This window comes from Poecilia latipinna, unplaced genomic scaffold (genome assembly GCF_001443285.1).
Source record: "Poecilia latipinna isolate Pla-1442-1.1 unplaced genomic scaffold, P_latipinna-1.0 Scaffold1490, whole genome shotgun sequence".
Taxonomy (NCBI): Eukaryota; Metazoa; Chordata; class Actinopteri; order Cyprinodontiformes; family Poeciliidae; genus Poecilia; species Poecilia latipinna.
In genome coordinates, this window is record NW_015114106.1 from 65628 (window position 1) to 93301 (window position 27674).

Sequence of the window (27674 nt, forward strand, 5' to 3'; positions counted from 1 at the left end):
TTAGCATATTGTGTTACTTACTCGTTGTTGCAATTTGATAATGACGAGTTGTTTTTTTTAATAAAAATATATATGGAATATATACATTATATACAAAGTTTAAAAAGTATTTGGACTAAGATAATGAGCACTTGGGGCTGCTATTTTTGTTGTGTGTTAATTTTTTTTATTTCGTTTCCCTAATTTTTTTTGTTTCCTCGCCATGTGAAGTGTGTATTATTTTTTTTATTTTTTTTCTTAAAACATTGAATGTATTCCAAAAAAAAAAAAATTTACAAACCCGTGCTGATAACAGATTTTGTTTTTCCTCAGAAGATTTCAAAAAAATGGAAACAAAACAGAAAAAATAGCTTCTAAGAGGTTTTCATTTACACAGTGGAGGAGAAGAAGAAGAAGAAATGGAAAATAAAAACTCTGGATGGACACAGTTGAACACACTGCCTCTAACAATCCTGGTCGTAGTGACTCAGAATTAAAAAGAAAGGACTTATTTTCTATTCCATACTGGAGCTTTGGTTGTTTACAAGCCACATGGATAACTGTGGGTGCAGTTTTGTTTAATTTTTTAAAGTTTTTTGTTGTCTTAGTTTTTGTTCCCACATGAGACGGGTGGGGTTTGCAAGTGCGCTTCTGCCATATGGACAATGAGTGGTGTTGGGGTTTTTTTTTTCTTTTTTTTTTTTTTTTGCTTGAGGACGAGTGGCAGGAATCTGAACAGCATGGACAAACTCCTCTAAGTCGGCCTTGTTTATATATATATATATATATATAAAAAAAGAAACCTCGAGGATGGACTTTGTTTTCTGGATTGCAGGGCTGAAAGAGCCTTGAGGGAACTGAGAGGCCAAAAAATGAATAAATAAATAAAAAGAGGAGGACACCTGATTTGTGCGCTCGTCTTCACCTCAACCCTCCCACGCACTCGCACCCTGCCCTCACCGACTCACCTATGCACTTTTGTTCATTCAAGCTGTGAGGTACAATTCTGGGGATGGGAGCACAATTTACAACAGGAGGATTGCTACGACTTTTGATTTAAGAAAAAGAAAAGAAAAAGTCGCCGAAAACGATATTCCCAAACTAAAAGCGAGAGACTTTGAGAAGCCCCGTCTTCTCCCACCTCCTGTATATAAGCATATTTTTGTATTACCTTTCAAAGTAGAACGAGAGAAAAAAAAATTGCAAATGGATGAAGGAAAAAAAAAAATTCATGAGACGTTGGACTGAATGTTCCTCATGGAAAAGAAACCAATAGTTTTCAATAGTTTTAAGTGGACTCGCTGTGAGTTTCCCTTTATATGCCACTAACCTTGAAATAATTGGGGGATGGAAGGGAAACGAGCGCGGACTGAGGCGTTGGACATGCCTGCTGGTGGCTGCTTGTCAAAGCGGAGATTGGCGCGGCCACAAGAGTTTGATCAACTCGCACAGTCGAGAGCCGGACGCCGTTCTGAAGAGCCGTCGCCAAGGACGCTTCCACTTGGTTTTCCCCAACCTGACGACTGCCTTCAGAGCGGTGGAGCTCCTGCAGGAGGAGAGCTGCGTGGTAAGTTCTTTTAAAATATCTCACTTCATCAAGAAGCCAGTGTTGGATCTGTTGTTTTCAATTCATTGTCTACAAGTTTTACCCAAAATCTTTTAACTTTTTTTTGGCGTATATCCTGTAGAGTTTGATTTCCAAATTGTTTGCTTTGGGCTCCTCTTCTGGTTTTTATTGTTCTCGACCTTTAAAGACGACTTTTATCGTTACGTAGCGGGTGGTATTCAGTTGTACACCTCTGTTCACCCAAAATCTCTGAATTCGACTAGTGGATGGCAGTTCAGTTTACTTCAATAAAGACGAGCTGAAATATTTTTCTTTACACCAAAAAAAAAGCATGTCTAAGATAAAGCAAACACTTTGGCAAAACTTTGAATGCACATGTCAAGTCTCTGGTTTGTTCCTGTATTCATCATCTGAGAAAATGCTGTTTTATGTACTGAACAGGAAATAATTATTCATGCTTTTGTTTCATCGACTGGTTCACTGTATGTAAAACCTCCTTAGAACGGCTGCAAGTTGTCTCGCAACCGTTCAAAACCTGGGATCCAGGGTTTTTTTTTAATATGTGAGTCCAATCTTAGTGGAACTACACTAGGTCTGATTTATTTCAGGGTGCAAATTAAAATGTTCCTAAACATCCAAGCCAGTTTCCTTTCATTAAAGGGTGACAGTTGAGTTGTTCTCCCAAACTTTGCCAATTGGTGATGCGTCTGGTTAACATGAAAAAAATAAAAGACCCTAGAGACATTCCCGTTGTTCTTAGACTTTTACTGAGATTTTTAGGCTTTTCAGCTGTTCTGAGTATTTGTCCAATGAGAAACGTGCCACAGTCTAAAGGCAGTGGAGAAAAATTCAGCCCCCACCCTTCTAACGTAAGAACCGAGAAGTACGGTAAGCCTTGGTCCAATTTGTGACTTTAAGTTGTTTTCTCTCTTTCTGTGTTTCCTCTTCTCAGGTGATTGGCTTTGCTTTATTTGCTGCCCTCTGTGACGAGGATTTAATCTGCGGCCGACCCATGAATCAGCTCGCCTAAACCTGCTCTTTCGAACTTTTACCCCAAGACACTTGTCTCATCCTCGGACTGGGCAGTCCATCGGCATTATCAGTCGGACAGTTCATCACCCATTGCGTTTGGCTCGGGGTTTGATCAGACGCTCTCAGACGAGGATAAGGGCAAAAAAGAAGAAAAAAAAAAGGTGGAGGGGACGATGGTCTCAACCCACCTCAACCTGAGACCTTGGAGAAATGGTTCGTTGAACAACCGGCCCCATCCTATCTAAGAGGTCTCGGACAAGAAAACGCAGAAAGATGGCGGCTGTTTGAAATCCCTGCTGCCGTGGAACTGGATAGACTTGTACAAAAGCAACAACAAAAAAAGACTCTAAAACACGACTAAACACACAAACACGTCGCAGAAAATTCTGAAGTCCAAAGGAGCGGCAAACATATACACTACATGCACATTTCCAGCGGAAATTACACATAATAGGGATCCATAAATATCAACTCGGAGACACAAACACATCAGCGCTCATCAATTCAAATGGTGTGCTTTGTAAATAGTGTAAAAGTTGGTTTGGATGACGTTTTGTTTGTTTCTCATAGTGGGGTTTTGCTTTATTTCTTTGTTCAACATGCCTTAAATTGTATAGCCGAGTCTTGGATGACTAACTGAAAATGTTCTCGATGATAAAACTTAGTTGGAAACCATCTTGTTAACTGTATTCAGGTTGAACAAAGTTTTCAACAGCGCTTTTTGTTCTGTTGGCTAACAGAATTGTTGTGTATAGACCTCCTTACATAATACATCCAATCACCTTTAAAAGTTACTAGCTAACTACAGAGTAGAGCGACAAGTCTTTAATGTTTTTTTTTTTTTTCTAAATTTGCTGGTGGTTGGATTTTTGTTGCTCTTTTGTTTTCATGAAAACGCAGAGTGAATTTGTTCGGAGTTGATTCGTTTGGTTATTTTCTGAAGGTCTGTACTCTGGGGAGCTGAGCTGACCGGGCTATAACCGACCCCTCACTGTGCTGCGTCAGTATGCAGTTTGGGTAAATTTAGGCATCCTTAAATTTCAGATATGAGTTGGTGCATTTGGACTTTTTACACTCCAGGAGAATTGTACGATTTTTAGAAAAAATATATATATATATACTGTTGTGCAGATGTGAGAGAATCTCAGGCTTATTTATGTGAAAAGGAAGCTTTATAATTGGAGATCCGTTGATTGGGGTTTTCATGACCAATTCTGATACCTGTGTTTTTAAGATCTGGAATCCCGATTCTGCCATCTTCTATTTTTTGTTTAATAACTTTTACAGTAAAGAAAAAAGAAACAATCAGAGCAGATAACTTTATAGATATAATAATTTTGAACGGATGTGGCAGAATTATAAGTTGGTTGCCGTTTATGAGTCAAAGCCAGTGGTAGTTCCCACATTTAACCAAACACAAATACTATTTTGGAAGCAAAACTCTGTAACACTTTTTATAACTTCTCAATAAGATCCAAAGTATTTATTGGTTTATTACCAATCTTAGGCTTCGCTGTTTGTTTGTTTTTTTCATCCCAATCTCTGCCTGTAAGAATTTTGGATTTTAAAGTAGTGATCAAATGTCTGATTGTTTAAAATATACATATATATATATAGCCCAATAATTTCATATTGAACTTGCAGCTGCAGATCAGAGACCAACTGTAGCATCGGTAATGAGATGCAGTGAGTTACTTTTTCTTCTTTTTTCTTTTTTTACAGTGAAAAACTCCAGGGGGCGCTACTCCTTATTGACTGAACATGCAATTACGCTATAAAAAGTTCCTTTAGATGCAACGTTGCAGCTTTTTTTTTTTTTTTTTTTAAGCGCTAATGTTACCTCCCAGTGCTCTCTAGGACATACCGCCCTGGGTGGAGAGCCAACATGGGTTTCAAACATTTCTCTGATTTTCATTAAACTATTGAAGTATGTTAGTTGATGTCAAAAATGGTGGGATTTATTATTTTTGCTGCACTTAATGTGCAGAAATGGAAAGTATCCCTGATCTACCAATCAGAGCTGCTCAAAGGAAAAACTGGCCCGATTCTTTAGATGATTGATTTGCGCGTCTTTGTTTCTATTTGAAGGTGAAGCCTCTTCGGTCCGGGGTGGTCAACTCTGGCGCTTGAGATCTACCATCCTGCAACTTTTAGAAGCTTTCCTTCTCCATCACGCCTGAATTTTCTCAGAAACACGTCATTTAGCTCGGTAGAGGCCTGGTCAGAAGATATTTGTGTTGAAAAGAGATTCACCTAAAAGTTGCAGGACGGTAGCTTTCAAGGACTGGACTTGGCCACCTTTGATCTAAAAAGATTTGAAGCGTCAAGTGTTTTTAATCAGTTCATTTTTGTACCTTTGCTAACTACAGAATGTCATTTTTAATACAAGCAGCTGATGATCATCGCCAACTAGTGTTTAATTATCTTCCTTAGCCATCACTGAGAAGTTGCAGAAGACTCCATTAGGCTAGAATTGTTAAATTGCGACCAAATGTTTTGCATTTGCAAAAAAAAAATAAAAAATTCAAAATCTACTTTAAGCAACTTCAGCAATTAATTTTTTAGATGACATTCGGTAGTTTTAGTGCACTGAAAAGGCTTTTAATATTATATAAACTTAAGAAACTTTGTCCAAAAAGAAAAGGAAAAAGGATGATTGGTTGCACACTTATTAAATTGATCATGTGATTCTGTTGCAGCAAATTTAAATCAGATTGTGATTTCACAGTAATTGTACCCCAGTCAGCTCAGCTCCCCCATTTGGTTTGAGTCTTTTGAACGTTGTTAAAATAACAGCAAACTGTACATTTAATGAAACCGTTTTGGAAAAAGAACAAGTGAAAAAAATGTGTAAATAGTTTGGCTCCTGTTTGAAGAACAAAATAAATACTAAATAAATGGCATTTAGCTGTTCCTAATGTGTTTTTTTTTTTCTTTTACAAACTCATCAGAAAATACAATATAGTTGAGGTTAATTTTGTTCAGTAATTTAATTTAAAACGTATAAATTAATTTCAGTGTTACATTTCTGCATACATTTCTGTGAATTTTGATGACTGGTTACTGCATAATAGAAAAAATAAATTTCATTTATTTGGAAAAAAACGAGTTTGGACCACTGAAGAACAGTAAAATCTTTTTGTTTTTATTATTATTCTGTAAGACAGTTATGGTTACTTTTAGTTTAGAATGGGCTTTACTACACCCCTTGAAAGTGTCAATCCATGTTTGTTTTTCCTTCCACTAAGTTTTTCTAAGATGTGATTGGCTGCTGGGCTACAGTCAAATCGCAGTCTTTCTTAGACCCATGTAATCTAATTTTGAGTAACTTAATGTTAGGTTTCCATTTAATGACGAGTAACTGAAATCCAACTAAATACATAAAATAACTGATACTTTTTCTTTTCCCGAGATCCATCTGTATATTCTATTCTAAACAAAATCCTTAAACTCAGAGGAAACCTGATGCGGAAGTGGAGGGGAGCAAATCTCAAATCCGTTTAAACGAATTCTCGCGATAGTTCCAAACACATGGCTGCCTACTTGTGTTTACAACTTCTCGAGGAGCTGGTAAGCAGCACAGAAGTTCCCTGCAAAGAAGACGTCGACTTGTATTTGGGGGGATCTTGTCTTCTTCGCCTGTGTGAAAACTTTTGAAGCCGCAAAGAGGGAAAAGGACACGAAGCTCAGCGTCAACGGTCAGAAGAGCTACAGCAGGTGCGTAGCTGCATATCGTTAGCACAAGCTAGTGCTAACTGAAGCTAAACAGAGCTTGGTGGCTGTTTCTTTGTTCCAGACACATAAAATGTGCTTTCTCCATCGTCAATATAAATGTGGAGGACAAAAAAGCAGCAGGGCTGGAGGGAGATGTATCTGTGGATATTTTATGCTGTTAATTTGAAATGACGACTGACCGTTTTGAAGTATCTGATCTGTCACGACTCGCCACAGGTGTTTGGAGGAGCATTATTGCAGCTTGCTAAAGCGCACAAATATATACCTTGTTATAACACGAACGCTAAATGTTTCAGATTCAATTGTTGTTGTCGACCGTTTCTTAAACCTACCCAGTATGTTGAAATTGTGCCTTTACTGCACAGTATTTTTATTCTGTTTTTTATATTATGCTATTTCTATCTTTGTGTGAATATACTTGCTTTCCTGTCTGTGACTTTCTATTCTGATTACTTGTCCAAAGAAACCTTTCAGTTCAGCGGTTCCACTTTAAACGTAATAAACGACCCTTAGGAGTAACGTTACATTAGATGGACATGCATACAGACAGGGACTCATTGTTAGCGGTCATGATACAGATGTTAAAAAAACTGAAATTGTATGCAATTCGGTAGCTTAGTTTCACTCTGGAAAAACTTTGGAAAGTCTACCTTTTTGTTTGGATTAGATTTATTCAGTGGGATTAGTAAGCATCAAAATTTTAGCTCCCTTGTTGTTAGCACTGTCTGCTTATAGGACAACACCTAGTTTTCTTTTATAACATTTCATAAGGTTGAAGAAGACAGAGGGATATTTGACTATTTCTTTTGGCACATATGACTTGATCAGTGGTGACAAACTATCAGAAGACATAAAATTAATACTCCAGGTCAAGAATCATCGTTATTATAAATGTCTGCTGTGTGTGTGTGTGTGTGTGTTTTTGTTTTTAATTCACGCAGACACATACTGACTAAATCAAATTTGAAAATGCTAAGTAGTATTTTTGTTTCTTAAACTGTCTTCTAAAGAAATGACTGCAGAACAGAGGAACATGCGAACAGGACGGCGTCGATGAAAGCTGTTCAGTCTGCAGAGTAAATGTTGGTTTGATGTTTGTGAATGCATGTAGGGGATATTAAATCATTCTCCATGCAATGCCATTCCATTTGCTCTTAATTTTACGTATTTATGAACATATCTTTGTTTTTCCATTTGTATGCAGTGCCAAAAGCAATAAAAATGAATTTTCTATTTGTATGAGTGAAGGAGAGGTTTAGAAAGACATCAGCTTCACAACGAGGGAAAAAAAAACTGTCTTTAATGCTTCTTGAAACGAGCAAAAATGTTCCATGAAAACCGGGCTTTTATCTTTACCCACTTCCTGTTTTCTGTAGGTGGGTGATGTCCTCAAACCCCGACAGACTCAGCCGTCCACACTGCAGGAGGAAGCACTATCCCAGTAGCACTTACCTCACCCACGTCTGACAGCCACCCGCCGGACTGCAGGCCTCAAAACGCCGGGAGGAGGACCGATAAAGCCATGTCCGATTCAGCTGGAGGTGGAGAGAGCGGAGGCGTGGCGGCCGGTGGGCAGGACTCTGAAGCAGACGGCGAGCCCCCTCAGCAGGTCCCGCCTCTACTCTGTCAGTCTGAGCTGGTGGAGCAGGAGACCCCAGAGGACGAGCTTCCACCATCAGCCAAGCGCTCCAGGATGAGAGAGGAGGAGCAGGAAGATGGAACACCAACGGAGTCTGGATCTGCACAGGGAGACACCTCCACATCCGCACAAAGTAAAACACTCGTCTTGATAATAGAGTGCGTTTAAAAACTGGAAGTGTGGCAGAAATACTGTACTCACAGATTTAAATTTTATTTGTTTTATAGCAACACATGAGTTACAGCAACCTGAGGGGGGAGATCAGAGAGACGAAGATGTAGCAGAATGCCACCAGAACGGAGATGGAGGACCAGATGCTGCAGAAGGAGACGAGACGAGGCGAGAGGAGGAGTGCGATGGCGACGGAGCAGCAGACAGCCCCGCAGCAGGACAGCAGTAAGTTGAAGAACTTTTGTTCAAATTTATGTTTTGCATCCTGACTTTCATTTAAAACGTCTCACAGAAAAGACAGCAGACAGAAAATACAAAGCAAGAAGGTTTTACACACGGTGGAGCTTCAAACTATTGTGATTGCTTCCAGGAAAGATTTTAATCTCGGTTTGGTTGATTTTAATTCGGTGTCACGATCTCCATGTGATTGTTGAGGCGCACACTTCTTTATTTTTTTCTTGTTTAATCTTAAATTAAAAGAAAAGACTTTCATGTGTTTTGTATACAGTTGTAGTGCCCCCGTCAGGCCAAACACAAGATCTTCCCTCTTTTTGTTTGTTTTTTTCCAATAAAAGTTTTTTTTTTTCTTTTCTTTTTTTAGAAAAAAAATCACATTTGACTGATGTCACTTAATCTATATGTTCAAATATCAATGGGTATTATAGAAAATCCACTAAGGACTTTGTGGTTATATTTGAGATTCCCTGCTGTGCCTGTTTGACCATTTTCATGAACTCCTTATGACCTTGAGATGCTAAAAGAGGGAGAGATGGAGAAATGACTACAACAAAAGAATGGATAGAAAATGTGGGACTCCATTAGTTATAATGACAAAGTTTAGGACAAAAACAGAAGAAATAACCTACTGAGTGGAAATTTATTTCATAAAGTAATTATTTATAGTAAAAATTAAAAAAAAAATGTATGAATGTTTGTTGATTTTTAAGCATTGTAATAATTCAGACAGTACAACATTTAAAAATCATTTCATTTGCAAAATGGAATCTCTACAAGTTTTTTTTTTTCTTTTCCACAAGCTTTCTTTATTTTCTGACCAACATCAAACTTCAGTTGTTATGAGTGTGTGTCTCATGTGTGTCTTTTTCTTCCAGCCTGGACCTGGATTTTACCCAGAATCCCTCAATGCTGACCGGTTCCTGGACGGAGTACTCCAGCTTTCCAGAGAATTACCTGAAGGGCTGCAAATGGTAATCCTGATTTACGACAAACATGAACAAAACACACTGGAGCAGGTGGTTTTCTGAGCCACTTGTGTATTTTATCTTTGGCCTAATCACTCATAAGTCATTTTGAGTTTAGTAAATGTCTTCCTCCCATTAAAACAAAAGGTGAAGGAGAATTTTCACTCTATCAATTGAGGTATTGTGCAAATCATCTTTTATCAGAGACAATATTACAACATGAAGCAAGTTGAGTTAATATTACGCAAACCGTCTCCTCCATTTAGGGCCCCCGATGGTTCCTGCATCCTGACTAACAGCGCCGACAACGTCCTCCGCGTTTACAACCTCCCTCCAGAGATTTACAGCTACAGCTGGGACTCCATCCCTGAGATGGTGAGTCAGAAATCGGCAAATGTTTTTTTTTTCCAAATGCTTCGTAAATAACAGTTGGAACCATTATTGACAATTCAGATTTTAAAGGAGCAACGTTTTTGCGTATTTAAATATTTATTAGCAGCATCAGTTTGTGTTTGTGAATTTATTTTTACTTTCATGAAACTATTGGGCCTTCTGAATTAGATGTAGGGATAGAATTTTATCGTGGTACTATTGTGGTGGTGATTAAAAAAAAAAAGTATGTATTATTCTATTTTTAGGTAACCGTATGGCTGTGACTCCATGGCACAGCATTCACAGCGCCACAAACACAAATATTCTTGAAAAACATTTCTATTTGAAATAAAGATGGGATTTATATCACAAAAACTGCACACAGTAACTACATTCAATAATATTCCCAAATTTATTGATATTTATTGATGCTCTTGTGGAGAAAGTAGTTAAATTAAGATTTTCAATAATACTTGCAGGTGTCTCTTGACTTTGGGTGTTTTTTTTTTTTGTTTTGTTTTTATTTTTTCCTAATTATTATACCAACTGCTATTTTTTGGATATTTGTGTCTATGCCGCCTTTTGAGGTTGAGAGAGTATAAATGTCTCTCACCAAACACATCCTTCTGCTCACTCAGCCAAACCCTGAGCCATCCATTCACCCAACTTTTTACCCAAACTAATCGTCCAAATATACCTGCCTGCTCACCCGTTCATACGTCCTCTCCACCTGTCCAGCCGACCGGCTCCCTCTTCCTCAGGCGCACCAATCCATCCACCCACACTTTGAGTCGCACCAAATGTATTTCTGAGGATTTAACGGGTAGAGGAAAATGGCCGTCGTGTCTTTTTAAGATTTGAGAAAATATCGAGCGCGGAGCCAGTCTCTCTTTTTCTATTATGGGGCTGGCAGATCGGGATCACTGAACAAAAATAATTGAAATGTAATCCATTTTCCTCCACAGAGATCTCCCAGGCTTTTTTCACGAGACGAGAAAATTGAGCTTGATTTCTTTATTTCTCAAAGGCAGCAGTCGGCCTTTGAATTTTACTGCGAGTTATAGCCTGTTTTATTGCCTCTGATCTCGCAAATTTATGAACGATTGAGAATTATTTATTTTTTTATTTTTTTACTTTTTAACAATTATATTGTCTTGCAAAGAGGCGATGTAAAAGCATCAGATTTTCCAGCCCAGCAAATGAGAAAAAACGTCTCAGCTTGTGATTATATGAGCAAAATCTGCAAGGCTCATTACTTCATAAAACCCACTTTGAAGCTCTGGAATGCTCTTAGTGTTTCCCATAAGCCCATTATTATAAAAACTCAAATTTAGCTGTTTTTAAGCTTTAACTGTATTGGTAGAGCCATGAAGTGGTTAATGCATTTCATATTTGAAATCACTTTGACATGAATTGGTTTTTGGAGCAACTTTTGTCTGTTTGTGGATGATGGAATTTTTTTTTTTTTTCCTCTAAATATTTACGAGTTGTGACTTGTTCAGAAAAACGTCACATAAAACCATCTTCACCGTTATTTTAAAGGGAGGATTCTGGGAGTTGTGTTACTTCGCTCAGCATTTCCTCTTGTAAAGCTGTTCTTAAACTTTCCTTCTCAAAGAGAAAAGGAGAAACGCACATCGCTGTTTACTGCACGTCCACTTTCAGTTACTCCGTGTTCTGGTAAACGTTCATCTGACGCTTTGTCCTCTTGTGTTCCCCGGTTCCTCCGGCTTACAGACAGTCCTCTCTTTGCAGGCCATTAAGCAGCCTTTTAAACTCAGAAGAGAAATTTATTGTAGCTCTTTTACTGAAGTCCTTGGAAATCTCATTTCATGCCTTGATACACTTTACTGGGAAGGACCAGAATCTGATATGTTGCTGTTCGTCTCACACCTGACTGTCATTAATTTAACACTCCTGACTCCACATTTAACTTCAAATTAACCTTCTATTATACAGGAGCATGTGCTTTGTTAATCATGTCTTGGTTTGGATACTTTTCCTTAACTTAAAATGCCAGTGTCTTTGTTTTTTTTTTTATTTACTGAAATAGACGTATATAAATGTTGAACCCAGCTGTGCAGCATGGAGTGGCAGGCAGTATGCTGCACACGGATTCATCCTTACTTGTGTCCTGTTCTTCCTGATCCAGAGTCCCGTGCTCAGGATGGCTGAAGGAGACACCATCTACGACTACTGCTGGTTCCCGAAGATGAACTCGTTGGAGCCAGACACGTGTTTGTGAGCTGAAGCCAATATTTTTCTGCCTAACTTTAACTAGACCCTCCCAGTAGTTGGATATAAAACAAAATGAACACATATTTAACATTTTGACCACCTCCTTGTCACGTCTGTCCCTTGGTGTTCCTCAAGGTTGTGTGTTTGGTCCTCTATATTCTCCCTATCAGCCTCTATACCTTCTACCAGTCGACCAAATCCATAACGCTAATTTTTCTCCAACTTAACCACAATAAAAGTGGCGTATTAATGACTAACATGCCAGATTAAGGATCTAGAATAAGATAAAAAGCTTCAGTGACTTCAGTTAAGGTGGTTCAACGATGGAAAAGAGAGACTGGGCTGAAATGACATCAATAATCGGCTCCATTTTCAAAATCACTGCTAATCTGAAACAACTCAAAGGCCTGTTACATATTTGTCAAATATAATGTATGAGATCTTGATGAGGCCCAAAACTTTTAGTCAAATTGTCAAAGTGGGACTTAAATCTGATTGAGATGCTGTGGCTGGATTGGAACATTTAATGAAATGTTGGATAAAAACGACTCATTCCTGGGTATCACAGTTAGCTGCTGCCACCAGGCCATGTTGATTTGGACCATCTAATCTTTTAAAACAGATTTTTGTGTTTACTCAAGTTATCTTCGACATTAAAATAGTTTTGTCGGAAACATTTAATAGTGAAGGAATGAAAAGGAGAAACAGAAGCTGGCGCCTTGCAAATTGGGATTAACGTCGAGTGTGTTTCAGCGGTCTGCAGTTAAGCTAAACGACGGTTCGTTTTCTGAAAGATTCTCTTTGATCTTCGGGATGTTTGCGCTCGTTACGGGAGCCGCTTGTGATGTCGGGGGAAATAAAAGCTACGAAAGCGTTCTGATGTCGCTCATTACCAGTAAAGTGTCGGCCCTCTTCCTGCCTCCTTTGAGGCCGGCGGCGAGTTTTTTTTAAAACGCGGTCCGGCTGGTGAGAAAGCACTCCAGAACCCGCACGACACCTTATGGCGAGATGAGGATCCCGTTTTCATCTTCCTCTTCTCGTAATTGTGACATCACCGCGTGCGGGGTTCAGCGCCAGCAGCAACGCCCAGGCTTCCGCCCCGGAAACGGCGGCGGGACCTTCGGGGTCCGAGCTAACGAGCCGGGGTCAAGCTCCTGGCAGCGTTCCCCCTCGTCTCCTCCTCCACCCCGTCCCTCAGCTCAGCATCGCCTCCCAGTAACAAACCTCCACCCTGCGGCAGCTCCCTCTGATCACACCCGAGCTCTGACGCCGCTCCATGATGGCCGCCCTCACAGGCAGAGGGGGAGATGCAGAGATGAGAGCCGTGCAAACAGGAGGATGATGAACAAACGTCTCATGCGAGGCGGGGGAACTGCCAGAGAGCTTAGTGTGTTTCTGCCAGGACGGAGCAGGAAGCAGATCACCTCCACCTTTGCTTCAGATGAAATATTATTAAAGGAAAAACAAACGCAGTCGCTCCTTGAACCGAGCGCTGCGTGATTCAGATCCCCCTACCCCCATCCTGCGTAGAGGGACCAAGGGTCGTCGTTACGGCGCTCGCTTCCAGGCTTCGCTCCAAGATAGCAGCGGTCTAGCATTATAATTGGGCATTTCCCAGCTCAAGGGGGCCGTAACAGAGCAACGCAGCAGAGGCTGGGGCTAATTTCCTTTTGTCTGACCGAGCCGCCGCCACGGTGTTTCAGCATTTGTTCAGGGCTCGATAATTAAACTTAAAAAGACCGGGCTCGCACCGACTCCGGCCTGATTTGAATCTCCGCGACTCGTCTCTGTAATGAGGCGCGGCGCGGGTGCTGAGTGTTTGTTTCCAGGCACTGATACGCTCAGGCAGGTGTGCAGCAGCTGATGTTGGGAACGACGGCAGGAATCAGTCAGAAAATCCTGTTTTGCAAACACAAAAAAGATTTCAAAGCACGCAGACAGCCTGTTTGGTTTAATGTTTTTACACACTTAGCATTTTTTCCCCCTAGAATCAAGGCATCCTTTTTTTTTTCTCTCTGCTTGTTGGTATTGTTCCAGAAAAATGCCTCGAGCTGCAGTTAAGATTTATTATTAGGAGTCCTTGGTGTTTTAAATAATCTGTTTCTAATAAACTCTCTTCCTTTTATCTCAGTGCGGACACGGCCAACGGTTTTGGAAGTGACACAAATGTTGTGATTTATAGCTTCATTTTTATATCCCAAAGAAAAACATTTCTGGAGTTTCAAGGGCTTTGTTAAATTAGAAAAATAGATCAGATTAATGCCGAGAGAATGTTTCCAGTGTTGACCATTCTTCTTTCTAACTTCTCTACTTCCGTTTATTCGCTGGATGTGAGTTTCTAGGACAAAATCCGGTTTCACTGGTGCTTTGAGTTGATCTGTTGGCTGTTAACTCGTAACTAAAACCAGAATATTTAGTGAAATTTAAGGAGATTTTATGTGGCAGACCAACACAAAGTAGCTCATTATATGGAAGTGGAAGGAAAACAATGCATGGTGTTGGGAATAAAAATGTGGAGTGTTCAAAGCATTAGTCTGCTGCAATAAGTAATTAATTACATTATACATTAAAATGAGCTTGATAATTTCAATTTCGATGATTATTAATTTTTTTAAAGAGCAATTTTGTTTCCAGAGGCATTATATTCAATGTTATTTGTAGTTTTTTTTTTTTCATTTTGTTTTTTAATTCATTTGTTTTTGGTGGTTATCGTTTTAATTGCGGTATTTAAAAATATTTTAAATATCTTCCTGTGCCAATGAAAAGTGTTCTTTACAGAATTAAGTTTATTGAACGTATGTCATTCTGCTGTCATCAACATTTTACTTCAAAACGTTCTCAACTCACAATCGTTTGTCGCAATAATTACAGGGACGATTCATCAAATAATTTGTCATTGTGACAGGCCTCGCTGAGCATATTACACCTTCCTTTTGTTTTGCACGTTTTTTTTCCTCCTGACCTCGAATGTCACCGCTTTGTTCGTCAGTCTGGCCAGCAGCAGCCGCGACAACCCGGTGCACGTTTGGGACGCGTTTTACGGCAAGGTGCGGGCCAGCTTCCGGCCCTACAACCACCTGGACGAGCTGACGGCGGCGCACTCGCTCTGCTTCTCGCCCGACGGAGAGCAGCTGTACTGCGGCTTCGAGAAGATGGTCCGAGTCTTCTGCACGGAGCGGCCGGGCCGAGACTGCGAGGAGCGCCCCACTGTGGGTCAGTCTTCATCTTTTTCACCTAAAACCAAACTAAATGTTATTTCTCTTTTCACTGAGAATTCAGCTGTTATTTATGCTTAAGCATTTCCACTCCCATAAGTTTATAATTATTATAATCATTGTGGAGATGATGCTGTTTGCCAGAACAGATTGAAAAGTCGACTGAAATCACATGGTGGCATTCATACCATTATTCCTAGACAATAAACTCCTTACAGAATCTATAAGTGTCGGTTGTCTGCTGTTTTCAGTACGTTTGACAGCTCACTGTGTCGCTCCCGTCTGACTGAAGTCTCCTTGAACGAAGCAACAAGCAGCTTTTATTATGTTCTTCAAACAACAAAAGCGAGCGAGATGTTTACTGCGATGAATTCCTCATTTCTGTCGCGCCCTTCAAGCAGCTTCTGTCCGTTCAAGGAGGTTTAGATGTGCTGACATTAACCACAACCGGTGTCTGTGGACGGAGACGTTTCTTTGTACTTAACTTAATGAAGGATCTGGACCAAAACAGCCACTTTTGAAAATGTCACTAAATGTTGTTTTTATTTTTTCCAAGTCAAAGGTTGCTTTTATTCCTCCCCTCAACTCGTTTCTCATTGTTTCTCACGTGAAGCGCCAGGATATGCAGGAGGACGGGTGACTTTTGACACAATACGTCAACTAGAACCTGAGAAAATGCACCGTCCTTCAGTCAGGACTTAAAGTCTTTACCTGATTCTAAAATGAGTTCAGTTTAATCTCAAGTGAAGAAAGAATATACTTTCAGTTAAATAAAGAAGAAACAATTTTAAGTCCACTCTATGGAGACAACACTTATTTATAAGTGGAGAAGGTTTAAGGCCAATGCGCGATATATCGGCATCGACAGCGATATCGGCCAATATTAGTCATTTTTCATATCGGTATCAGTTCAATAAGTAAAACAGATTTGATATTGATTTCCATCTTTTTGACATTTGTGTTTCTGGAGGGAAAAGAGACGGAGCTGGTCAGTTTCCTCTGCGTTTCTCTACATAAGAAACGCAGAGGAAATGCCTAAATTTCACTGAATTTTGAAGAAATTATGAATCAATTAAGCTCCTTCTCCTGCTGCCCACAATGTTTCTTAAAGTTCTCCCTGTCATAGCATCTGATTTGACTTGAAATGGTGAAAAGTCTACATTTCACCAGTTAAATAGCAGTCTGGGTCACCAACAGAACTGTAATCCTAAACGGAGCAGCAGGACTGAAAACATGGAAGAACTAAGGTGTCGGAGTGGCCTAGTCAAAATTCAGACGTAAACCTGAGTGAAACGCTGTGGTGGGAACTGAACTAGCTGTGCACAAACACATGAAAGACTGATAAAGTTGTAGCGTTATTGCAGCTTGGGCTCCACTGTGTTTAACAAATAACAGTGGGGAATATTTCTGCGTATTTTTGTACGGTTCAGGTTGGATTCAAATGGTCTCTACAATTGAAGGTTTAACTCTCTCTCTCTCTCTTCAGCCTGACTTTGACGTGTTCTAGTTGAATGCATGTGAGCAGGACTCCTGTCGTAACGTGCGAGAGGTTAATCGCTCGGCTAAACGTCTCTCCCTCTCTCTCTCTCTCAGTGAAGAAACGAGGCCAGAGCGGCATCATCTCGTGCTTCGCCTTCAGCCCGTGTCAGTCGGTCTACGCCTGCGGCTCGTACTCCCGCTGCGCCGGCCTCTACTCCTGTCAGGACGGCGCCCTGCTGGCGCTGCTGCCCACCCGCCACCACGGAGGCCTCACCCATCTGCTCTTCTCCCCCGACGGCAACTACCTGTACACCGGCGGCCGCAAGGTCGGCGCGCGCGCACACCGACGTGTCGAAAAGAGGCAGTCGTGTTGTTTTTCATAGCATGTGATGATCCCAATTAGCAAGTAGGCCATCGTTTTTGCTTCACAGAGTGTCACGAAACCTTAAAGCTGCATAATGAATCTTCTTGTTTCGGTTTCTGTTTTCGTCATCTTTTGGCCGAAAGCGGATAATTATTTCTCCAGATATGATAACTTGTCCCGGGTGTCTTGGATTCTGGCAGCTTTATCCGCGCAGAAACCAAAATAACTGCATTCTCTGACAATGAGGTCACAATTAAAGTCCTTGCACAAACATTTTGTTCATAGCGGGAGGAGAGAAAAAAAAAATCTGACTGGTGTGTGTTATGACATATTGGTAAACACCAAGATGGAGTCGGACAGTTAAGTGGGAAATTATGGCGAGTTTCTGCAAACATCTTGCAGTTTGTGGCTTGTAGTCGAGGCCGAGGGGTTTTTAGTTGTTCTTTAATTTAGCGACGGGTTGCCAGGCGTCTTTTGAAAACTAAACGGTAAACGGAAAATAAAAACCAGCTGCTTTGTCACAACACAACCACAGTGAACTTGTAATTTTACATGACAGATGGACACGAAAACGTCCATTTTTCTGAGTGTATTTGACACAATCTGGGCTCTAATTTGAGAAATATAAAGGATGATATGAGGTCAAAGTGTGGTTTAGGCCCTGGTCGTTATAGTAACCTCCAGTAAGTTTAAAAACATTCAGTAACTGGGACCAAATTGAAATATTTTTTGTATAGTTCCTTCGTTCGACATTTATTGTGAATCTGCGCTACATAAATGAGCTGAATCGAATTGAAAACATGAAGTACATGTCCCTCCGTCATTCTAGGACCCAGAGATCTTGTGCTGGGACCTGAGGGACCCGGGGAAAGTCGTGTTTTCTCTGAAGAGGAACGTTGCCACTAACCAGCGCATCTACTTCGACCTGGACCAGTAAGTGGACCGGAACGCCGCAGAGCCGCGTCGTCTCCGCTCACAGCCCTGATGGTTTGTCCTTCCTCTGCGTCCAGATCAGGAAGACACCTGCTGAGCGGAGACACGGAGGGCGCCGTGTCCGTCTGGGACACTCAGACGGCGCCCCCCGATGGAAACGAAGAGCTGCTGCAGCCACAGATCCGCTTCCAGGCCCACTGGGACTGCACCAACGGCATCAGGTGAGAAACCTTTCGCAAAACTTCTGATCCAGACCGAGCCGATGCAACAACCCACTTCCTCCCACAACTTTCTCTCGACTGCGATTCATTTAGTTTGTCCTAGTTACCCACCGCAGAGAGAAAGATGAGCTTCACATTAAAAATAAATAATTTAGGAGCTCAGATTTAAGCTTTTTGGTTTTAAAGCATGAAAGATTGAAACGCACTTCCACAAATTAACAGAACAAAAGCAATGATGATTAGAGGGAATAAAGGAATCTGTCAAACGTGGATAATTTACGTTCCTTTAGTGACTCCCTTGCTGCTCTAATGGCTGATTGTCCTGCTGTGTTTTACTGTTTGGCGCTCCCAATTATCTTTCACCAAAACAAAAGACATAACAGGATCTAACAGTGAGATCAGCGTCTAATTTCACTGCAGGTTGTTGCTAAAGCATCACAGCCGCCCAGAAATATCGCTGTCGCTAAGCAGAAATTCAGCCTCTAAAAGAGGAAGCTGATGATCATTAGCCTGTGAGAGACACACAGTGATACTCTAGGGCAGAGGTCGCGACCTCTACACGGGTCGAAGAGGAGGTCGACAGATATCTGGTAAATTAAACCTTTTTTCTTTAATTTAAACTTATGTCTTAAAATGCACCAGAACATGAATCGAGCTTGTAACGCATTGATAAAATAAAGTATTTCATAAATGCACACATTCAGTGAGCAAAAATCTGTTCATTTTGTTCAACTTTCTTCATCTTGTGCAAAATAAAAACTTGCTCATGATGCATTAGCAGGCCATTACTTCCACATTCAAACTTAAGTTTAGATTAAATGGTGTTTTTGTGTTGAATGCACAGTAATAAGAAATGTTTTGTGCAGTTTGTTTAGTTTATTAAAAATGCTACATCTGAACAATTATAAAGATATTTGAAGGTGCATTAAGCTACAGTTTTCCAGTATCAAACAAATATCAGGTTTAGTAAAAGAAAAGCACCAGCTGCAAATATCTGAACAAATTCACAATCCTGTTTTTGGAAAAGCTTTGACTCACCAGTTTGTTTGTTTTTTTGTTTTTGTTTATTTCTTGAAATTGTAATTTGACACAATTTTTTTTTTCAAAATGTCTGTCTGCAATAAAAGTAAAAATATTTATATTTCCCTTTGCTGCATCTGTTTCACCTCACCTGTCATTTATTTTTACCTACTCTAAGAGTAACCGTTAGATTTATTAACTGTAATAAATAATATATCACAGTGAATTGAAACTTTCTTCTGTACTTGTATTGTATTTATCTCTAAAACAATACAAGTTTGGTTCTGAACAAGTTTGAAACTTACGTTGAAAGTGCTGAACATGCTGGTCAGTCCAGTTAGTGTCCCTAATAATGTGGCCGGTGTGGCTCTTGTTTAACCTGTTGTCAGTAACGCCCCGCCCCCTCTCTGCAGCGTTCACCCCTTCATGCCGATTCTGGCCACCTCCAGCGGGCAGCGGCAGTTCCCCTGGCCCACCGACAGCGAGGGCGAGGGTGACTCCGCCTCCGACACCGAGGGAGGAGGAGGAGGAGGAGGAGGAGGAGCAACGCTGCAGCAGGAGGTCCGGCAAGACAACGCACTGACGCTGTGGTGGGCCGGACCGCTGAGCCCACCCGCTGAGGAGAGCCAAGACCAGAACGCTGCAGCTGCGCAGACCTCAAGTGTCCCGTTAGCTTGACCAGATAGAGCACACAGACGGTGCTGCACCTTTGATATCTTTAGTTTCCTTAAACTTCAATATCATTTTATTCAGTGTTTTGGTTTTGCTGTTGAGCACAAATAATCAGAGTCCCGTGTTTTAATTTCGACAGTGTTTGCACACACAAACTCCAAATCAGTGAAGAACCACAGCTCCTACACATTTTTATTAGTGGATGGATAGTTTTCCAGACTTTAAATTACTTACAAATTCCTAACCTTTCCAGATTTGTGTGGAACCCTGAATCCAACATATCAGACCTGATGACTCTGCAGTCTTTGTAGTTCAAGTTTCATCAGGTTGGACCAAAATCCAGTTCAGTTCAGATATAATCCAAGTTTTAATAAAAACCAGTTAGCATTTTTCTTGTCATTTTAATCCAGAAGTCTGCTGCTGGAGCCACTTGAGTCCTCAGTGACGGCTTGTCTGTGTTTCAGTGTGTTTCCCCTGACCGGACGGAGCTGTAACCGTGGGAGTGTTTGTTTGTGTGTGTTTGGCTCCAGCGCTGCCCTTGGAGATTGCCTCTCTGCCACAGTAACAATAAGTGCCATTTGTTTCCCCGACCTTTGCTTTTATAAACCCAGAGTCTCCTGTTTTTTTTCTTACCGTGTCCTTTGTGAGGCGGCCGGCGTACCGAGCCGTGTCGCGCCTCATGCCCACAGATGTATATTTTTGTAACGCCGTGCTGATTCTCTGAATGTCCCGTCTTTGAGCGGCCAGCTTAACTCTCGCTACGCTCTGTGAAAGTCTTTAATAAGTGGGTGCAGCTGCTAAACGAGTGTTATTTTTTCTACTGTTTGAACATGTGTGTGTGTGTGTGTGTGGCGACTGAGAAACACAAAACTGGTTTGAAGGAGAGATTCCTCTCCGTTTCTGTCGCCAGTTTGAGGGTTCGTGTTGCTGCAGGGCTCCTGTGCTATCTATCCAACATATGCCTTTTTATAATCACACACTTAGAAATTAATCAGTTTTTAACGCCTCCGCACTTCTTTAAACTCGTACCTGTTGCCAAGCATTATTATTTCCACTCAGTGATAATACTACACCAATTGATTCCCTACCAAGGATCATTCAGAACCATGCGGGGCTTGAAGATGCCAAACAAGTCTCTGGGTAGATGTCTCTGATGCTTTAATCCAAGCTGGAGTAAATTAAACTCGTATCACCTCACGCTTGATTCACTGACTCGTTTTTTTCCCCCCGTCAGATCTCCTTCAGAGGTCTTGTGAATACAAGACGATGGATGCTCTGAGCCTGAAGGGAGCCTGGTTTACGAGCCCCCTCCCTCCTCTCCGACGGACACACACTCGTGCATCTGATCATCTGGAGCAGCGGGGACTCGCCGGGCGTTGTTGTGTTGTGCAGGTTGCTTAGCGATCGTCTCTCCGCCTCGGGAAAGAGAGAGACGGAACGAGATGGAGAAATGTTGGGGAGGGGGCGCAGGAGAAGAAAGAAAAAAACAGTGAAATGATTGAAAGTCGTTCCTCAAAAATGTAATAACTGGCTGCTCAGGAAGTGTGGAAGAAAGTTCTGCAATGAAGGTTTAGGAGCAAGATTTAGGTGTTTAAACCTGCTCTCCCTGTCTGGTTTCTTCACAGCATTAACAAGCTGCAGTAATCTAAAGAGAGTGACGTGTGTTTACAGCTGTTAAAGCCAAAATTATTTACTGTATTTCTAGAGAATCTATTTCTATATCTGATTATTATGTCTTTAAATAAGGGCATTCCACAAAAGTACAATGTTGAAAAGGTGTTTCTTAAATGAGTTTGTGTTCAGAAAAACATCTATTTAGATTCTCAGCATAAAAACATAAGCACTTTCGATCAAATGCAAGATCTCTCCATTTTTAGTCTTTTATCCGATGTGCGACACCTGGACGTTGGAGAAAATGGGCAGGGGCTCTGCTGCCCCAAAGCTCTAGGGCTGCTTGATGTTCTCACTTTCTCATCTGTTCTTCCACTCCGTCACCTTTAGCATTTTGTCCAGTGTGGTCATCTGCTGCCAAGAGAATCCGTCCAGCTGGCTAAACATTGCATTAAAATGTAAAATGAAACTTAACAACTCATAGAAAATATAATTTCCCAATTATTGCACTCCAAACAGTCCTTTGTGATATGAATGTCACACACACTGATATTCTGATGATGATGTATGAAAATATTTGTGCTGCCAAACTTGGATTCCTAAAAAAAAAAAAAAACAGAAAAATGCCTCAATTCTGAAGCTGCACAATGAATGGCAGCTAGCTAACCAAAAGCAGCCAATCCAGGAGCGCCTTTCATATTCCTTGGCACTGATTGGTTGTACCTCAGAGGTAGGCTTCTGCTGTACTGCTAAGATGGCTTCCACTGTGCGATTATATTTGTAGTGTGCACCGCTGACGTTAAATCACTACACCAACACGGTATCTAGCAGAAGCTAAAGCTAAAGTGCTAGCTTCAAGTCAAATTTTATCTAATCGCATTCATCCAGCACAAACTTATTTTGACTCTATAGCTTCTATGTTCTGTAATTCAGATATTTATGTTCTCTTCTGTCCATGTTTCATTTTCTGTATGTTTTAAAATGGTGACGTCGTGGTGGTGGGGGGAGAAAAGAAAGTTCTGCCACTTCAAAATAAGGTCATGACTACAAATAACTACTTGGGAACTTCTTAAGTCAATAACCAAAACTTTGATGCATCTGTTTTGTCAAACTGAATAAGGTTCAACATCTAAGTAAATTAGCGCTGGAATTTATTAAGAAAAATGTATTTAGGAGAAGCTAGGTGTGTTAAATGTTTTCATAGTTAGCTAAAGTGCTAAACAAGAAATTTGCTACGCAATTAGCTGATTAGCTAAAACGTGCCCACCATTGAATATTGAGGTATATTTAATGTTTGAACGACTAAAACAAGCAGTTACAGGCGTTTTTAGAAAAAAGTTCTCCAGGATTTTCGGATTGCAGCTGTGATCCTTACCCTCCGTGAACACAAGGGGTCCAATATAAACCGATTAAGAACCACTGGGTTAGATCGAATATTATTCATGTGTTAGAATGGCTCAGTCAAAGTCCAGACCTGCCAACCTCAACAGCACGATGCAGCCACCACCATGTTCTATCATAGCGATAGAACACGTGTTCTTGGTGTGAACAGTTGGATTGGTATATACTCAGCTGACCTCTGAGGACAGAGTGTTACCCTTGATTTTATTTAGGTGGATGGAATATGAACACAATCACACTTTTGCATCTTTTCTTTTCACCTCAGAAATATGCAGACATCTATGTTGCTCTCTACATGTTCAAACATCCACCAGACTACATCGCGGTTTGTGGCTCCAACATGACACGATGTGAAAATTCTCAATGCGCTTTCACTTTTTTTTTTTTTTTGGCAAGGAACTGCTTCCACTTTCCGTTTTGGCTCATTTCGTGCCGTTCTCGTCCTGCTCCTGAATTCCTGTCTATGTTAGGAGCCCAGCAGCACAACGCAGCTGGCAATATATTTACCACGTCATGTTTATAAGGTCACGTTCTCGCCGGGTTTACTGCCTGTACACTGATTAAGTGAAACATTTTGACACATGGAGGGGACGGCAGAGGGGGAGGGGGGCTGTGGATAAATAACAGCAGTGAATGCACAAGTAAATAAAATCAATAGGGTGTTCCTTGTAAACGAGCCGTGTTCTCGGATTAAAAATCTGGGGCTTTCACTGAGCCAGGGCTGCACAGCTGTAACGCAGCACTTGCCATATTTATGACCAGCTATAAACCTGATTAATGTTCTTATGTTCTCCCCTCCCCCTTCCCCTCCTCAGCGACAGTTACACATTATGCTCCTCAGTGTCCTCTTAACCTCTCAGCTGATTTCCATCCTCAACCAAACATTCAATAAACGGACTGCTGTTGAATTTTCATCCGTTTTCTTCTCTTCGGGGCCAAATCCACCAGCTGCATGAGTGAAATTCTGATTATAACATTCAACGCAGTTTACAGTAATTAAGCTTTCATTACTAAACCGACTCTCTGAAGCTCGGCCATGTAAAGTGAGAATAAAATGCTCAAGAAAACCCCGAAGTGTTGCTCGTCTTATAATTAAAATCTGAATCCACGTTTGGAAAAATCCATCTCTCCAGCCGAAGTTTGCAGAGTCTGCCATCTTCCTCCCGAGGTGCCTGCGGTCCGTCCTTCCCACTTGTGCGGCTAATGAGCCAATCCGCGTCAAGTGTTTTCTGTGTTCCTGCGCTGCCATTTCCGTGGCCGCGCATGAAGCGTCTTCCATTAGGACGGCTGTGTCCCTCCGCCCGGGGGGACGCCGCAGAATAGAGAGTAATGGGATCTTGATATTAAGGAAGACATTTGAAAACAATTATTTAAATGTCTGGCCGCCTGTTGAATCTCCTGATCCCACAGTGAAGCACTCAAGCAAACACTCGGGAGCATGACCTCCTCCTCCTCCTCCTCCTCTTCTTCCTCCTCCTCCTCGTCTCTCTGCTGCAGCTGAATTAACAGGGAGGACATGAAGGCTGCTCTGAGGCCTGAAAATGTTCACAATGCTCTCCGGTTCGTCGCTGTTCGCGCCTGCCTTTGAGGGTGGGGGTAAAAAAAAAATGCTCTTTAGAACATGAAACGCGGGGAACAGACTTCGTGTAGCTTTTAGAGCTTGTCAAACATGGCATTTCTCAAAATGTCAAAGAGGAGGCGCCTTTAGCTCTGCCAGACTTTGAATGGCTTTGGCAGGCGCTTAGCGCGATGCTTCACTCCGACCCGGCTCTGACACGCCAGACGAGCCGGGTTGTTACATCCACTTTTCCTCAGAGTTAATAGATAATGTGCAGCACATCCCGGGCTGCCACTTTGTGCGCTGCGCTGCTTCAGTCTGCGGCTCAGGCATCCAAGGAAGAGTGGGGCGTTCAGTGGCGCGTCGGCACTTTGAGCTGTGGAGGAATCAGAGTGAACGCATCGCCGGAGAAATCTGGATGATTCAGGGGGTTAAGACCTGCAAACCCAGAGCTACTCACTGCATGTTTACATCGTTTTGCATTCAATTTGTGGGCTTTATTGGTTTATTGTGGGACAGACAAAACCTGTGCAGTGGAAGCAGGGCCGTATTTACAAGGATTTGGGCCCCGGGGCTGGAAACCTTTTTGGTGTCCTGGCCACAAAAGAAAATTTCTTTCACAAATTTAATAAGTAGTACTGTATATAAACTATGAACTGATGATGTAGGGTTTAATATGTTCATTGGCCAGTAGCTTCACGTTGTTCTCTCCCCCCGCAGATCCATGGAATATATCCATTCCTCTCTAGAAATTAAATTTTTCTTTATTTTTAAAACCTAAAAGTAGATTTAAAATGGTGGTTCTATAAAAACAACAACTTTCCTATTTATCAAGAATTTTAAGTTGTGTTTTGCTGAACATTTGTGAGGTGGATTGTAGACGTAGCCTACCCCTCATTTAGATCAAAGCTTGTCCATGTGTTAAAATGGCCTAGTCAAAGCTGGAGTACCCAGAGAGAACCAACACTTGCATGGGAAGAACAGAAAGACCCCAGGCTGGGATCAGAACCCGAGACCTTCTGGCTGCAAGGCAACAGTGAAAGTGCAGCCCTCCTTTGAGTCATTATAAACCTCATTTTAGGGGTGCAATAAGAAGTTAGTCATTATTTCACGTAGCCCAGTTTTTGCATTAACGTCCTGGTTTGACAGTGAAGCAGTGTGCACAGCTCCAAAATCTTTCCTGTGGTGGAATGGAGCCCTATTAATCTTCCCTGGATTTCCTGCTTTGACATGTGAAAATATCTGCCGCGAAAAAGATCTATAGGCAATCCGACAGAATCTCCAGGGGCTTACCTCACTTATCTAATTTGTTTCTCCCCTCTCCTCAGTCCCCCTGCCTCTGACCTGAAAAATCTGTCTCAACAAGACGTTTTGAAGGATGTCTCAATTGCTAAACTGCAGCCAGAGGACAGAGCCCGCTCGCCGGGGAGAGCTATGAGCAATTCTTATCGACATCTGCAAAGTCTGAGCGGGGCTGACATGTTAATCCCTCTGTGCAACTGAAGCGAGGCTGAATATATAGAGAAAGAAACTAGCATATCCACTAACAGGCACGGTAAAACACAGGGAGAGCGCAATAAAGCAGCGGGGTTGTGTCATGATTAAGTAATGTTGGTTATAAACGGCCGTACGCATGAAACAAAGTCTCACTTCCTCTGTCATCTTCACCTTGCGCCTCTGAACGGATGGATTTTACACCCAGCAGAAAAATGTGAGACAAACTGGTAAAGTTATAGACGGGGCTCGTCACTAATGTTGAGTTTTGGGGGAGTATAGCCTCTTATTTCAGCAGCAGCAGGAAGGCCTGTCATTATCACTATTATTTTTAATTAGATAAGCTAATTGGGTCATAGCCTGCATTCATCAATTGAGGGTTTTTTTTTCAGTCCTATTGTGTTACATTTAGGGCATCTACAGCTAAAAGGCTGAAAATGTAGCCTATTTATAACGAGGGCTACAAAATCTGCTTTGTTACACGTAAACTAATAGAAAATACCTACTAATTAACCTACTAAAATCGATATTAGTAGGTAGTAGTAGGTTACCTACTACTACCTACTAATTAACCGTGCATTATGTTAGTAATGAAGTGGTATAAATTGCTCATATCACTGCATTACTAACTAAGTAATGTATAGTTAGTAACTTATGACATATTTAGTAGGTAACCTTTATCACAGATGATAATTAACCATAACCAGTGATGAATCCTTTATATTTTTCTCCATGAATATGACTTTAATAAGGTCTTCTGTTGATCGTCTTTACATATGGAGCGAGTGTGCAACAATTTTATGTTTGACTGTTACTTCTGCGGAGGAAGTTGCAGGCGAGACAACAAATAAACGGGTTGAGCAGCCTGAAATGGAAGGAGTGAACATGCCAGACAGAAAATCTAAAGGATGGACAGAACATGTAACAGATGGGGGCATCATCTCAGTCCCTGGACCCAGTTCTCAGAGAAGGAGCATGCAGAGGAATCGATACCCCCCAAAAGAGATTTTCCTGCGAGTCACAAGACACCCAACAGAAGATAAGAAGAGGATGGAAACTGTGGGAGAAAGCTAAAGCCAGAAAAGCAATAAACACTTAGAAAATTCCACTTAATGGAGTATATGCTGGCCATTGACACAACACAGTCTTTTTATTTATTTATTTATTCATTCATTCATTCATTCATTAACTGATTGTCGTTTTGTATTTAGTCTGATGACTGGGATGCCATCAATTAAACAATGGGTGGATGCAGGGCAGTGCTTTAAATATGTCAGCGCATTTGCTCTTTGGGTTGTGGCAGTTGGTAAAGTGTGTCCCTTGAAGAACGCCGTACTTGGCGTGTGTCACTGTGCGCCAGCGCCACAACGGTCAGTCTGACGGTAAGATATACCGCCCGCCAGCTCCTCACTGTTTCCAGATGTTACTTTTGATGTCCAAGTAGTTATTTTTGTATCATTTTGTCTGTTTCTTCTCTTTTTTAAATATATGCTGTATCTGTAACTAAGGAAAATAACGGCGTTAGAGTCTTACGCTGACGGTGTTTGCTGTGGATTCTGAAGGCGAAGCCGCTGCGCTGTCGGTTGGTCCGAATAAACGGCCAGACCCTCCATCTCTACCGCCGTGTGTGTCCGATTCCTGCCTCAAGTGTCCTCCGACAACCATTAAAGAAACAACGCAGAGTCTAAGGAACAGCGAGGTGTCATCTCGCACGGACAGGGTTACATCTTTGGTGCCGTTACCCGGATTGTGGTGCTTCACGATCCGGGTA

General features: G+C 41.4%; 1 protein-coding gene and 1 long non-coding RNA gene across 2 annotated transcripts; both read left to right on the plus strand.

Moving 5' to 3' along the window:
• The first annotated feature begins 1281 nt into the window (after nucleotides 1–1281).
• On the plus strand, nucleotides 1282–5094 carry LOC106963055 (uncharacterized). Its single transcript, XR_001428112.1, has 2 exons — nucleotides 1282–1546; nucleotides 2499–5094. It is a non-coding gene; the product is annotated as an uncharacterized LOC106963055 (long non-coding RNA).
• Nucleotides 5095–6070: 976 nt separating this feature from the next.
• Nucleotides 6071–21036, plus strand: wrap53 (WD repeat containing, antisense to TP53). Its single transcript, XM_015057769.1, has 11 exons — nucleotides 6071–6295; nucleotides 7690–8085; nucleotides 8180–8348; nucleotides 9236–9331; nucleotides 9592–9700; nucleotides 11850–11938; nucleotides 14925–15148; nucleotides 16744–16955; nucleotides 17823–17926; nucleotides 18004–18147; nucleotides 19581–21036. Exons 2-11 carry the CDS (start codon nucleotides 7836–7838, stop codon nucleotides 19843–19845), a joined length of 1662 nt encoding a protein of 553 aa, XP_014913255.1. The 5' UTR covers nucleotides 6071–6295; nucleotides 7690–7835; the 3' UTR covers nucleotides 19846–21036.
• Nucleotides 21037–27674: the final 6638 nt, after the last annotated feature.

Coding starts and splice junctions, on each gene's coding strand:
- wrap53 (XM_015057769.1), top strand. CDS start 7,836: ATGTCCGATTCAGCTGGAGGTGGAGAGAGCGGAGGCGTGGCGGCCGGT. Junction 8,349..9,235: donor AGCCCCGCAGCAGGACAGCA/GTAAGTTGAAGA, acceptor TTTTTCTTCCAG/CCTGGACCTGGATTTTACCC. Junction 15,149..16,743: donor CGAGGAGCGCCCCACTGTGG/GTCAGTCTTCAT, acceptor TCTCTCTCTCAG/TGAAGAAACGAGGCCAGAGC.